The following is a 15,585-nucleotide window of genomic DNA, read 5'->3' as shown; positions in this document are numbered from 1 at the left end:
ATTAGGGCATGTTTCAATTAGCATACAGTATGATAGCATGCTTGCATTCATTCATCTGTCTTGCATGCACCGGGCTTGGCACATCATACTAACTGCATTGTATTTCAATTCCAAGTTGAATACTTGTTAGTTGTAGCATTTCACATGCCATCTTTAGAATAGCCGAGCCTTCTATAGTTGCATTTTTGCATGTGTTGCATTAGGTATTTCTGTACAGTTAGGATCATGCATGGATTTCTAATTAGCTTCTGTTTTGGCTTGGAGTACTCGGTAAGTTTTATGCTTTAGCATCCTTGCATGCGTGTGAGTGACTGCCATGATAGCATGCTTACCATGAGGCTATATGCTTATATGATATAACTGCCTGAATGCCTGTGGGTGAAGGTTGGGTTATTTGAATTGGAACAATTCATTAATTGTGAGTTTTAAGCCCACTAGATAGTGGCAAAATCATGTTTTTCTAAACCCACCCGAGGGTGGCAAATCCACGTCTTAGCCTACTTGCGGGTAGCACCATCAAACCATTTTCAAAATAAACGAACATGAAACGTTTTGTTCCAATTCAGGCGATCCAGTCTATACTTGTATGCTGTGCGTATTATATAGTAAATCTAGGCTAATAACCGGAATAAGAGCGCGTAATGTTTTCAAAACTCGATATCATGGTTAGTAGAGGCCGATCTTTTGATCGGGCGAGCGGGGGTGCTCACGAAGTGACCTTCCCCAATCGTACCCAAGTTCCCGAGCCGAGGCAACTTTGGTGATGACGGACACGTGGCCTTAGGCAACGAGTCAGGGTTTCCTAAATTTCCCCCAAAATAAAATATTTAGGTGGCGACTCTGTATCTGGCAAAGCAGTCCATGTTTGGCACTTTTTTCTAAAAAAATCTGTTTTCTCAAAACGATTTGCCGGATTTGAACTCTTTGGTTCAGATTGAGAACCGTGACAATTTGAGAGTCCGAACTGTAGTGAGCCCAAATGAACAGAACGGGACTCGTCCTCCCGGGGCGTTCGGGACGTCTATAGGAACACACTGATGTCTTCAATTGAAAAATACCACAAAAATCCAACAAAAGTCACATGATGTGTTATGGCCTTCTTAGTAAGTACATCTTTACTCTATTCTATTAGTTTGTTGTTAATAACAGATAGTATTATTTCTTATTCAAATGACAAAAATTCTTTACATTTGCTTTGTAGTATTGGTTGTGTGAGCACACACTGATCATCCACCCTGAAGTTAGCGACGCATGCGCAAGGGTGATCAAGTGGAATCTTATCAAATTATATAAATGTATGAAAGTCATATCACTGCATCAGCTGACAACAAGACAGGTCACACTCTCATCTCATTTGAATTTCAATTCAAGTTGGGAAAAATCCTTATTTTTATACACTGAATTATTACTGAGAAACTTTTTAGTTTCCTAAACTTCAATTATTTCAAAAACTAATATCTATTGTATGTTGACCTACAGGTAACTAATGCTCAATTGAGTGAGAAAAGTGATGAAGAACTTGATGACACTGAAGAAAAAGAAAAAGAAGATGTTGAAAATACTGAAGACGAAGAACAAGAACATGCTGAAGAACAAGAACAAGAAATACAAGAACAAAAACAAACTTTCAGATCAAACATGGTGACAATAGTGAAGCTATTACAATACATCAAACTCAGGAATGAGCATATTAATGGCTTGAAGAAAACCCCATTTTGGTTATTGTTTGATGCCATATTGAAAAAGAAGATGAATTATAAACAATGCAGAAAATATGATGACATTGCATTGAAAATAATTCAAACATACCAGCCAGGTAGCAGTGGTTCTTTCCAGTTAGGACCAAAAACTGTAAAGCTAACAACAGAAGACATCAAGTCCATCTTCGGTATATCTTGTGGAGATGAGCCGATGCATCTTGGTTATGGAAATAAAAGTATATCATCATTTCTGACAAGGAGATCCATACAAACTAAAAGGCTATCGAGCACAACCATCATAGACTTGTTGCAAAAAGCATTGAAAGACAAGAAGAAAGAAGATACTGAAGATGTGATAAGGATGTTGTGTATGTATACTTGTTTGAAGCTTTTTTTCTCTACATCAGGAACAACAGTTGGATGGGTATTTCTTAATTACATGGAAGACATAAACTCAATGAGAACATACAATTGGGCAGACGCAATAAGGAACACACTGATGTCTTCAATTGAAAAATACCACAAAAATCTAGCAAAAGTCACAGGATGTGTTATGGCTCTCTTAGTAAGTACATCTTTACTCTATTCTATTAGGCCCCGTTTGTTTTCAGAGGTAGAATGGAGGAGATTATTAGTGAGGGGACTGTTAGTGAGGGGACTAATAGTGAGGGGATTAAGAAAATTGTGTTTGTTTGATAACCAATAGACTAGTAATAGTTCATGCTTGTTTTGAGAGATAGGAATAGGATTAACCATGTGAAATTCCACAAATACCCTTTTTACATTATTATCAAATTTAGACTTATAACAACTAAAGAATAAATAAATTTTTACTCAATGTTATTCTTCTTTTTTTTTTCTTTTTTTTTAAATTATTAAAGAAACCAATTATCAAAAAAAATTTAGTCAATGTTATTTATTTATTTATCAATATTAGTGAATCCAACTATCAATAAATTTGTAGTCAATGTTATTCTCTTTTTTTTTCTTCTTCTTTATTTATTTATTTATTTATTCTTTTTTGTAAATATTAAATAATCCAACTATCAATGTTATTCTCTCTTCTTTTTTTATTTTTTTATTCTTTTTTGTAATTTTTTTATTTTTATTCTTTTTATTAAATAATCCAACTGAAAATAAGATTACATTTCATCCTTTCAGCTTGAAGCATGGCCAGTATAGCTTTGCACACAGCATATTTTTCTTCTTGAAATTTTTTCATAGTCCGATTTTTTTCGATTTTTTTTTTATTTTCAATTTTTTTCATAGTTCGATTTTTTTCTTCTTGAAATTTTCTTCTTAAAATATATATAGTTCGATTTCTTTAAATTTTTTACATGAATATGTTTAATAAATAAATAAATAGTTCGAATGACTGAAAGTCGAATGAGAAAATAGACTGAAGTACAAATAAATCTTTGAAATTGAATCATTAAAACTGTCAGTATACAACATGCATAAATTTCATACAGACAAGGCCTAAACTCCACAATCAGAAATGACCCTTCACATTTAGAATAGGTGATTTTGGCAAAAATTTGCAATAATGAGTTAATTAAATGAAGAGAACTCTTCTGACCCAAGGCCGAGATCACATTTATATTGCATATTACAACAGGCCGAGATCACATTTATATTGCATATTACAACCTAATGCATTCTGCAGCCAACTTGTCATTAGGTTGCATATTACAACCTAATGTATTGTGCCTCCTTGAGGCCATCACCACTAACTTCTGACTTTTCAACCTGTTCACTTCTTGCAAGGTCCACCAAATTGAGGCAACTGCGAAGAATACTTCCATATACATCTTTACCGTGCACATGTATTGTCAAGACACTGCAAAATAAACAATTAATGTAAATCGACTTTTTCATCAAATTTAATAGATGAAAAAAATAAAATAAATATTGGACCTGTGGGAATGACTACTTTGGTTGTTGATGGCAGTGGAACTGACAACACGATTGAGATCACCTCGTTTCATCACGCTAAGAACATTATTGGTGGATTCCACATAATGCATTGAAGCATCAGGAATACTCAAGCCATTTTCACTAGTACAGCTTTGAATTTCTAATTTGCTGATAGTCAAGAATACAAAAATTTGGCAAATGAATAATTAAAGTGGAACAAAAAGTACACTTTTTAAACAAGGAAAGCAATTTAAGTGCCGAGAGGCAGAAAATTGATGTGCCAAGTGGCAGAAATGCAACTGCAAAAGGATATTTTGTGTTTGCAAAAAGATATATTTGACAATCATCAATAAATCATGGAGGAAAATAGGAGGAAAAAAAAACACTTGCATCTGAAGCCAAATCAGAAAAGAACCTCACCATAGTATGTGTTTTTCCAGATCCAATTTGACCATAAGCAAAAATGCATACATTGTATCCATCCATTACAGACCTAATTACTGGTTGAGTGTCCTTAAATATCTCATCTGTTGGGGGGAGGGGAAATGATTATTATGCCAAGTGAAGATAATTCACAAAATTGGTAAAACAGAAGAATCTGCGTATTACCTTTAGTAGTAGTTTGTCCAAACACATGATTGAATTGAAAAACTTTCCTCCCATCTTTTTGGGGTTTCCATGGGTCAAGAACCACTAATGACCTATCTTCTCCAATAAAATCTATCACATTTCTTGTTTCGGCACTGAAGGCAGGTCTAATTCTGCAATAAACTCGAATATTCCCTGAAGAAAATTTTCAACCATGATAGAGTAAACACACTTGGTTTATATGCTTTGTAGTTTATCTTTAAAAGAAAAAAAAAAAAGCAAGACTGATAATTTCATCAAAACAGTAAATGGTTGTTATTCAGAAATTAACCAACCTTTTAAATCCTGAACCATGTTGTATATGTTCCTGTTCTCTTTTACAACGTTGACATAGTTCTGCCATTTTCTAGATAGTACATATCAAATATATACACAAGTAACACAAACTAAATGCCTCTATCTGATTGGATGTGTGTGACCATCTTGTTAGGTACAGGAGATATCAAATATATACACAAGTAACACAAACTAAATGTCTCTATCTGATGACTGTGGAGATTAACCTGTAACAAGCATCAAAACCTCAGAAATAAGTTATAGTATCTAACACACAGGAGTTCCAAACCTTTTCCTGATGGAAAAGAAGTTCCAACACCCTAGCACCAACAGCATAGCCTGCATTGTCCAACCTGCCCCAATCCAAAAACATTAGAGAACGCCCACACTGGAATGTATGATCCAATACAGTTCAATTACGCAGTAACTTAATTAAAATATAACAATCAGCTACTAAACAAGTTTGTTCTAGAATAAACCAATGTATGGAACTACTTCAAGTTATTAACATTAAACAGACGCAAGTGGTCTCCACAATTCAACTAAATTATATAAAAACATGGGACACCCACCAGTGGCGTAGTTAGGAATTTGATGGAGAGGGGGCACAAATTAATGATAACATCAGTGTGTTTGGTTTGAGTTTTTTGAATTAAGTTTTTTAAAAATTGAGTTTTTTGGTTTTCGTATTTTTTTTGTTTTTAGTGAATATTTTTTAAATTTTAAAAATATTTTTTTTTACTTTTTTAGATGAATTTTACTTAGATGTATTTAAAAAATTTGTGAAAAAATATTTTAAAAATTTAATAAATACATAAAAATACAAATAATGTACAGAATTTTCTTATAATTTTTTTTTTTGTATTTTTTGTATTTAGTGAATTTTTAAAAGGTTTTTTCACAAATTTTTTACTTTTTAGGTATATTTATATTAGATATGTCTAAAAATTAAAAAAATTCAGTAAAAATAAATAAAAAAAACCCGAAAAACAAGAAAGTAGAATTTTTTGAAAAGTATTTTTGGAAAACTCTAACCAAGCAAATTTTAATTTTTATTTTTATAATAAACAACAATGAGATATTACTAAACTTAAATATTAAGAGTCCATTTGGATAAATGTGAATTTTAAATTATAGGATTTGAGATTAAATTTTATATAAATATTGGGGAGTAACTATTTATAGGTAGATTGAAGAATTAAAAAAGAAGATAAGTTGAGATAGAAATAATATATTTTAGTAAAGAAATTCTATAAAACACACCATAAAAAAAAGTGTTTATCATATGTCGTAATTATGATTTTCGTGGGCTTTAGATATGACACATTATAGTGTTAGATATAATTTAGTTATAACTTCTTGTGGTTCTTATTTTGGCTATTATTATATATCAAGTAATAGTTAGTTATGACTCATTTTGATATTAGTTATGACTCATTTTGATATTAGTTATGACCTATTGTAATTTTTTACTTTTTTTTATAATTGAAGATGTGTTACTTGATTATAATTTATATAGTGGTCATTTTAGTTATGAATGGAAAAAAACATATGGAGGACAAACTCTACATGTCAAATGTACGTAACAATCCAATAAATTTCACATATCTTCATTAAGGTTAATTCTGTTTGCATGTCAATAATTATAGATATCACCATTATATTGAAATTTTTATAAATAATAATATAACTTATCATAGTCTCTTTACTTTCAATCAAAATAACCATTATTGTTCTCATAATTTTAAAAATATCATTGACATTTCACTTTAAATAATATTTTTATAAATTTTTTTTATGTAAAATATTTTCTTTATGTTCAAAAAAAAAAAATTTCCAAAATCCCAGGGGGGGCACGTGACCCCCCTGGGCCTTGAGTGCCTCCGCCCCTGACACCCACAGTGGTCAGAATCACAAGAAGCAAAAGTAGCATATTATGGCTCTTTCAAAAGTAGCAGAGAGTAGCATACAATACAATACAGTGCAGCCCAACACAGGAGCAACATGTAAACATATTGCAAGCTACAAGAACCAGTCTTAACCAGTCCAACATAGGAGCATCATATAAACATATTGCAAGCGACAAAAACCAGTCTTAAACAGCCCAACACATGAGCAAACAAAAAGAAACCCATCATACAAAAAGACCATCATATAGTAGATGCCACATTCAAATATGACCTTCCAATAGCAAAGAAACCCACTCCATCTTGTCATTCTCATCTAAACTGAAGAACAAGTCAACTTTGTCTTCATCTTTCACTATCATAGATGCTGCCATCAATCTTTGGGTATTACTCATTAGCAACTTTAGAAGTTCTGCATTAACCAACCTCCTTTGTTGGGATAGGTCATGTGAATATCCTATCCTATGAGCCATCTCCACCATCGTAGTATTAGTATTCTCAATGAATGATCCAAGATTTTTTGCCATCTCTGATAGTTCAATGGGAATCCCCTCAGCAGGTCGAGCCCCTTTTTTTCCAGTTTTAGGAGAGTCAGACGGTTCTGCAGTAGACATTGAGTAGTCTGTATCATCACCCATGTTCATACTAAACTGTTCAACAGGAGACTGTTCTCCTTCTTCTGTAGTTGCATTTGCATCCTCATTTTCTATTGCTGCAACTGCATCAGCAGGATCCTCAGCTAGTTCACCGGTCGCCCTATCCTTCCCAAATAGAATAAGCCAATCTTCATAGAACGGGAATGGCTTGTTTCGCATCCCTTTTGCAGCCGACACCTTCTACACAAGTGATTATCCAATTATTAAAAAGAATAGATTGATTTTAAGTACAAAGACATGCAAATAACAACATAAAATGAGATTTACCCTGACATAGTTCTGCCATACGTCGTCACTATCAACAAGCACCATCTTTTGGTCATCATCCCAACCAAAACCACTTATCTTTAACATATCTTGAAGAGTGTTATATTGTTTCCTCCACAACTTAATCTTCGAGTCGATGTGAGGAGTGGCTCGAAGATCAGTTCCAGGAAATGCACTTAAGATCTTTTTCTCACATTCATTGTAGAAGCTTGCCCTAAACTGATTATTCAAGCTTCCACCTGGGATTACTTGCAGTTACATCTTTCATGGTTGTAATGAGGAAGAGTTCCTCACGGTGATTCCAAAACCTTCGAGGTTTCCCCTTCTTACGAGAACTAGTGGTACCTGTGTCATCCATACTTATATATATATATATATATACATATATCATAAGTTTAAATCATAACGCACATGTCAATCATAAATAACAAATCAACTTACAGAATATTTGTTACAAATACCACACAAAAACTAAACAAATATGGTTCGAATTACATGCCATAATAAACTCTCACTATTACATAAAAATCATCATACAACACTAATTTATTGACCTCTGCTTACTTGCCATTCATTAAACATTTGGGTTACCAAGGCAGTTCTCCATTCACTCCATTGATCAGATGCTTCAACAACATCAATCATTTCATCTCCTAATGCAATAGCTGGAGGAGGAGGATTTATTTCCTGGTTCTCATCATCGTCAAGATCCATAGGCATTTCACGTTGTATGAAATTGTTGAGAAGGCAACATGTAGTGATAATACGAAATTGAGTCTTGATTGGAAAGTAAGAATAAGTCCTCAATATTGCCCACCTCATTTTAAGTAGCCCAAAACACCTCTCAATGACGTTACAAGCAGAAGAGTGCCTCATGTTAAAAAAACTCTTGTAGAGTTGTTGGGGCACCCCCTTCTCTCCATGTGGAAAGATGACAACACTGTCCTCTATATGGTGCAAGAAAACGCTCCCCATTTGTGTAACCCGCATCTACGAGATAGTAGTGACCAGTAATTATGTAAGATGGTTTTATTGTGTATGTACAAAAATAATTGTTTAATATAGATATAGTATACTTATATATATAACAACATATATAATTATCATACCAGTAGGCACTTTCAACCCATTAGGTTTACTGACAGCATCTCTAAGTACCCTAGAGTCAGAAGTAGATCATTCCCATCCAGGTAAGACATATATGAATTGCATGTCTTGTGAGCACACACCCAATACATTTGTGGCAATTTCTCCCTTTCTCGTTCTATACCTTGGTTTGTTTATTGCAGGGGCAAGAACCTTAACATAGGTTCCATCTAAAGCACCAACACAATTCTAAAAAATAAAACAATATTATAAAATTAATATAGGTAATAGAAAAATATAATTCGCTAATTAAGCCAAGTTGTAAATATATTATACTTGAAAACAACTCCATCTATCATCTGTACAATTAGCAGTTATTGGTTCAGGCTTCTTAAGGAGGAGACCATAGAGGCGCAACACAGCCTTGAGAACATTATTGAAGTGCTTACTAACTGTTTGACCACTACGCATGAAATTAAATTTAATTTTGCGGTTCTTAATATGATGTGCAAGCACATTCAAAAACATTGCAACTTGCTCCTCTAAGACAACATATTTTGAATCAGACAATCCAACACTTCGCACCAACCCACATAAAAGCATGAAAGTACGCCTATTCATCCGAAGTTGGTCATGACAATTTATGTCACTATCGTTGACCAATCTATTCAAATGGTCAATTTGTTTTCCATAGGGGTGAGGTGATCTAGGTAGTTGCAACCTAATTTCTTTCTTCTTGAATGCAGCATGTAAAATCACTATATACATAGCACATGCATAATTAATGGATGAAACAACATGTTGGAGGCCTACAAATTCCTCTATAAGGCCCTTTCTCCTTTTCTTAGTGGCATAATTATTATCCATCTACAAAAAATGAATAAACAATAAGCGGCTAAACTTAGCACAAAAAGTAGAACATCATATGCAAAAATTAGATTTATAAACATCATATGAACATCATATGCAAAAGTTAGAACATCATATGCACAAAAAGTAGAACATTATACTCATTTCAAAAAAAAAAAAAAAAAAAAAACTCTGAAAACTACAATCAACATATATGCAAAAATAAAAACAAAAAACATGGTCTGATTTGACCATTTTAATAACATTAAAAAAAAAAAGAATTTCTAACACAGATCAAGTTGTTAGATTCTTGACATTATGGATTTTATCCCTACGTTCATCTGTCACTTTACTTTGTTCAAACAAGCTTTTAACATAGTTCCTTAGCAAAACAACAATACATCACAAATTAAAAACTGATGGTGAAAACTCAAAGGGATAATTTTTTTTTTTAGTATTATCATGCAAACTTATAAGAGGGTAGTTAGGTTTAATAAACTTACGCAACCCGTGTGATGACCTAGACAAACTAATCTTTAATTAAAAAAATAAATGACCTAGACAAAATTTGAAACAAATGATTTGACCCATAAAGAATTTGACCCTATTGCTTTGTTGAACATAACTATGATTCTTTTGAGGTTCAGTTCCTATTGCTTTCTCTGTATTGATTTCATCTATTCCAAAAGTGTCTTTGGCAAGTTCTACAACTTGTTCATGGCAAGATAAATTAAAACTATCTGAAAATCAGAAGAAAAAAAGTCACGCAGGACATTAAAAATCAGAGCAGTACATGAAAATGCAATAGATCATGTAGTAATAATTAATGCACATGGATTGTGCTGAGGTGAAAAGGAAGCTGATCAATATTAAAAACTCTAGCAGTAAGAAATGAGCAAGTGCAAATGCCTATCACCAGTTCCATCAAAAGATTTATTGTGCCTAGATCTATTTTGCTACTTTAACTTCAGAAAAAGGGAGCAGAAAAAGTGCCTCTAAATGGACTTTGATCATAAAATACCAACCAACATGAGTGGGAATTTTTGAGACAAACATTTAGCTACCATGCTTACAGAATACTTGGTGGTCAACAAATAACATAACATTTTCCGTTGTTAAAAAAAAAAAAAAACGTAACAAATAACATAACCATCAAAAAAAAGTGTGGGTGAATTGTGGAAGCAAAGTTGTTAAGATGAATGCATGGTGGTACAAGAAAAAAATTCCAATAAAATATGAATGCATTTCATTAAAGATTGCATTGGCACCTACTACAAGGGCATGATTTGATTCAGGTCGAAAGAATAGCTAGAACAAGAAGAGGGCAAAAAAGGGCCCAAGTTGACATGGGAAGAAAAACAAAAATGACATGGAAATTAAATGAAATTATATAACACTAAATGGAAAAAACAACCAAAGAAGAAAGAAAGAAAGAAAAAAGGGAACAACAAATGAAATGAAATTATATAACATTTGTTTCTACCAAAAACATACATCCTCATTACAAGGATTAGTTTAAGTGGGTATTTTGCAGATAAAAAAGTTATATATACAGAGAATATATTAAATGAAACAGAAAGAATGAGGGCAAGTTCTTAATTACAAGGATTAAGAAGCAGCCAATATATTTCTACCGAAAACATACATCTTCAGAGAGGCCATAAACTATTACAAGGATTATTTTATCATATACATGAAAGACCCAAAGAAACCCAAGACATCATCCATTACTAGCATATAAAAATTCTACATTTTGAACGTAAATAGAGTCTTGTTTCAACATAGGAAATAAACATTTAAAACTAAAGTTCCATATGGTTTGCAAAAAAAAAAAAAAGAAGGGAATTTGGTGTTCCATACTCCCATTGACTTTGCTAGTAAAAACAAAACTTACAAACATCAAGTAGAATTAAGCACAATCAAATCAAGGTTGAAGTTTCTAAGTTCCAATTCATCGGTATTTTAATTCAAATATTAGTTTCTTTCCTTTTCCTGTAATTTTTTCAGCAAATTAGCTCACCAAAAATTTTCTAAGTTCCAAAATTTTTTAGTTTCTAAGTTCCAAAAATATTAGTTTCTAATAATCTTTAATTTTTTCCTGCAAGTTCCAATTCATTGGTATTTTTTCAGCAAATTAGCTCATCAAAGATTACCTTTCATCAAACATTATGGTAAAAATAATTCAGAATTTTGAGCTGAGGCTAAAAAAAACAGATTTACAAGCTTGTGAGGTGTTTGATAGCAAGGCTAACTTTAGAAACTAAATTGATACCAGATTTACAGATTTAGAAACTTTAGAAAATCTGTTAATCTGGTTTTTATTTTTTTACAATCTAGTTTCTAAAGTTGAGGTGTTCGATGGCAAGGCTAACTTCAAAAAATCTGTTAATCCCACAATCTAGTTTCCTTGTAAATCTGTTCATACCAAATTCGTAGTTAGCACCGTATCAAAAAATGATAGAAATCCCCCTAGTTGTTAGAAAATGTAAGCCCCAATTTTCCAAGCTTGACTATATATAAAGCACATCATATTCAAAAACTAGATTTACAAGGACAACCCAACTTGATATGAACAGATTCCCACTGTTCACTATGAATTTGGTGCTAACTTTAGAAACCCATTTACAAATCATAAACCACAAAAAAAAAGCAGGGTATAATTTGGGGTAGAGAATCTGATAGTGGGATTAACAAAAAATATAAAATTACCGATGTAGCAGATGCTCAGCTGAATCTAGAGAGCTTGCTGTACTGAGATCGAAAATCTGATATGAGAGAGCTTGCTGTACTGAGATTGAAAATCTGAAGAAGAAGAAGAGCTTCTCTTTGCCTCTCCCTTTTATTGCTGCTGCTTTGATGAGTTAGGGCTAGGGCAACAATATGGGTAAAGAAGTAAATCACACTCCTAATACTAGCAGACTAACTTTGAATACCAAGTTTTGGGGCAAACTGTGAATCCCCTCTGCAAGGCTTGTATGAAGCCGTTCGGCTTTTCAATCCATCCCTCACCTCTGTAAACAACAGGGTATTAAATGGGACCCACAACTATCTTAATCCCAATCCTCATCTTATCCTCCAAAATAAACGGAGCCTTAATTTGTTGTTAATAACAGATAGTATTATTTTTTATTCAAATGACAAAAATTCTTTACGTTTGCTTTGTAGTATTGGTTGTGTGAGCACACACTGATCATCCACCCTGAAGTTAGCGAAGCATGCCCAAGGGTGATCAAGTGGAATCTTATTAAATTACATAAATGTATGAAAGTCATATCATTACATCAACTGACAACAAGACAGGTCATATCCTCATCTCATTTGAATTTCAATTCAAGTTGGGAAAAATCCTTATTTTTATACACTGAATTATTACTGAGAAACTTTTTAGTTTCCTAAACTTCAATTATTTCAAAAACTAATATCTATTGTATGTTGACCTACAGGTAACTAGTGCTTAATTGAGTGAGGAAAGTGATGAAGAACTTGATGACACTGAAAAAGAAGAAAAAGAAGATATTGAAAATTCTGAAGACAAAGAACTGAAGAACAAGAACAAGAACAACAAAAACAAGATGTTGAAAATACTGAAGAAGAAGAAGAAGATTCTGAAGAAGATGATGATAAAGAAGAAGAAGAAGAAGAAGAAGATGGTCAATATGCTGAAGAGTACCACCAAGAACAAAAGCCAGCAAATGAAGACTTTAATGACTTCTGCAACATTGTACTCAATGATGCACCTGAGGGAGAAGAACAAATTCATCAACAAACACTTATGAAACTTAAAACTGAGAACAATAATTTGCAACTTGACAACACAGTGAAAACCATCTACATAAATAAACTTGAAGAGGATAACAGACTATTCACAACACAAATACAACAATTGAAAGATGAAAATTCTCGATTGCATAACCAATTGGTTAAAAAAGAGGTCCATGAGATAACCCAAGAAGTTTGTGGAGTAAAACATTCTGGGACAGATGCAAAGAATGAAGGTCATACAATAAACGATGAAAATTCTCAAGTACTGCAGAAAGAGGTCCAGGAAAATTCTGAAGTGGTGGACAAAGAGCTCCATCAGAAAGAGGTCTATGAGATAACATAACAACCTTTTGCAACAAAACATTGTGAGACAAATACAAATGTGAAAGATTGTCAAAATTCTCAGTTGCAGAATCAGTTAGTGGAGGAAGAAATCTATGACTTAACCCAACAAGTTTGTGCAATAAAAGCCGATGATCTGATAGAATCAAGACAAACAAATCTATAGAATTCCATGATTAAAAATATCAAAGCTAAAGCAAGGAAGACTGCTGAGATATCAGATTATGAGTATAGAGGCAAGAAAGTTAAAGTTAAGAAAGAGAAAGAACACAAAGATGAGACAATTTCAAATAAGTATCATGTGGCTCAATTGTTACCTCCTGAAGATAAGTATAAACTACAAATTCTTTAGAAAGAAAAGCAAACAGAATCAAGGTATAATCTTACATAAATCTTTCAATTTTTCATGTAGTACAAATATACGAAATGAAACTGTAAAATAGCTCTGTTTTCTAAAAATATTTTGACTTAATTATTAACACATTTTTTATTGTTTTGTAGTATTTGTATATGGTTTGGCGCAAGATATGAAAATTGTGTGTTTATTAATGATATCAAGAACTTGGTAAAAGGGACAGACATATCCAGCTGTGTACGTATAATATTTGTAATATTTTAACACCGAAAAACTTCTCATTAATTTGTTAACATCACTTTTGTGTTTCAATTTGATAGACAATTGATGCATATGCTGAAATTCTTGAAAGAGAACCACAAGCACAAAATTCTGGTGATGGAGCAGAGTAAAATGGCAAGTCTTTCATACTATCAAGTCTATATTGGGTAAGGAATAAATATGCATGTGTCAATTCTATACTTTATCTTTCGTTCAATTTTGGTTTCAAAGTAGATTTTTTGTGTATGTTATCATTGTTGTGAATGTTCTCAAATTTTGATTTTGGTATCATTGCTGGGAATATATGCAGATTTCAAAACAATTTGAGTGATAAATCGTAGTTAATCATGTTTTGTTGCTTTTCATCGACATTTGAATATTGAGTTCGTACCATTACTGTGAACATTCACATATTTTTTGTAAAAAATAGCCAATGTTAAAGAAGAAAACTTCAGAACAAAGGAAAAATATTTTGAAAAATATTTTTCAAGAATTGCTCCCATGTAGATACATCCATATCCCCATCCACAATTTCAATCATCGGACATTACTTGTTATCGACAAACACTTGGGGACTTGGAAACATTTCAATTCTTTGAGACCAAGAAAAGGAAAGGACAAGCACTACAACGTTGCAAATCAACTGGTAAGAACAATTTCAGATTACCATTACAATAATCAGAAGTAAATCATTACATACTTTATATTGATGTTTTTTACAGCAAAAAATCATCCATCAATACATGAAGGATACACGTTGTCAAGCAGAAAAAGCATGGAATCCTGATGTCAAGATTGAATCAGTCAAAGACAGCCCTCAGGAAGAAGCAATGGCGTATGTTAATTTATTATAACTAACAAATTTTAATATTTTTTTCAAAAAATTTTGTTTTTTCCCTAACTGTGTTAAAAATGATTTCTGTAGGAATGACTGTGGAATTATTGTTTGCTACATCATAAGACAATACATGAGGCATCAACCAATTCCAAACACATTACCACCAGGCACATCCACAAGACTCAGAGCAGATATGGTACATGAGTTCCTCAGTGATCCACAAAGATCAATCAGAGTCAAGTAGAGTCAAGATTGCAACATTCAATGAAATCTTTTTTGATGTGTAACTCAATGAACTCTTTTTTGTAATACTCTGATACAATGACTAATGTTTTTGTTCATAGTTCCAAGCATATGGCCTAACAAACATATTACAATTTCTATGATGTGTAATGGAATATTTTGTCATACTCTCAAAGATATATGCACCCGAGCTTTGTTGATGTTTTTGTCCATATTCTCAATTTCTATTATCTTGTTCCTCACACTATTATATGGGAAAAGTGAAAATAGTATTACATGTGAAAATAGTGGATTTTTTTCCATGTTCTCAGTGCTTTGTTGATGTTTTTGTTTATATTTTCAGTTTTTATGCAGTGTTTTGTTGCCTCAATATTATCACAATCACTTATTTTCAAATTTAAAAACTTTAAAACTGAGAATATTTTTAGTTTTATACAGATCACTCAATTTTCAAACAACAATATTATCACAACAATTT

At 32.5% G+C, this 15,585-nt stretch overlaps 2 protein-coding genes and 1 long non-coding RNA gene across 8 annotated transcripts; all 3 read right to left on the bottom strand.

Moving 5' to 3' along the window:
- Positions 1–3,102: 3,102 nt before the first annotated feature.
- LOC145790904 (uncharacterized) lies at positions 3,103–3,785 on the bottom strand. The gene is made up of 2 exons (XR_014330270.1): positions 3,618–3,785; positions 3,103–3,540 (listed from the first exon to the last, which is right to left on the bottom strand). It is a non-coding gene; the product is annotated as an uncharacterized LOC145790904 (long non-coding RNA).
- Positions 3,786–6,578: 2,793 nt separating this feature from the next.
- Positions 6,579–12,928, bottom strand: LOC114291909 (uncharacterized). 6 transcript variants are annotated; one of them, XM_082869956.1, is made up of 4 exons: positions 12,016–12,537; positions 8,481–8,706; positions 7,372–8,361; positions 6,579–7,284 (listed from the first exon to the last, which is right to left on the bottom strand). In XM_082869956.1, the coding sequence occupies exons 3-4, from the start codon at positions 7,456–7,458 to the stop codon at positions 6,712–6,714; spliced, it is 660 nt and encodes a 219-aa protein (XP_082726082.1). In that variant the 5' UTR covers positions 7,459–8,361; positions 8,481–8,706; positions 12,016–12,537; the 3' UTR covers positions 6,579–6,711. The 6 variants fall into 6 exon arrangements, with proteins under 6 accessions (XP_082726082.1, XP_082726083.1, XP_028091592.1 ...); XM_082869957.1 differs by having other exon boundaries at positions 6,579–7,281; XM_028235791.2 differs by lacking the exon at positions 8,481–8,706 and having other exon boundaries at positions 7,372–7,716; positions 12,016–12,928.
- Positions 7,918–9,324, bottom strand: LOC145791754 (uncharacterized). Its single transcript, XM_082872188.1, has 4 exons — positions 8,794–9,324; positions 8,642–8,706; positions 8,464–8,530; positions 7,918–8,361 (listed from the first exon to the last, which is right to left on the bottom strand). The coding sequence occupies exons 1-4, from the start codon at positions 9,322–9,324 to the stop codon at positions 7,918–7,920; spliced, it is 1,107 nt and encodes a 368-aa protein (XP_082728314.1).
- Positions 12,929–15,585: the final 2,657 nt, after the last annotated feature.

This window comes from Camellia sinensis, chromosome 5 (genome assembly GCF_055761805.1).
Source record: "Camellia sinensis isolate YWXY chromosome 5, ASM5576180v1, whole genome shotgun sequence".
NCBI classification, from domain to species: Eukaryota; Viridiplantae; Streptophyta; class Magnoliopsida; order Ericales; family Theaceae; genus Camellia; species Camellia sinensis.
The sequence above is the reverse complement of the archived record's forward strand: the minus strand, read 5'-3'. Positions and strand labels throughout refer to the sequence as shown.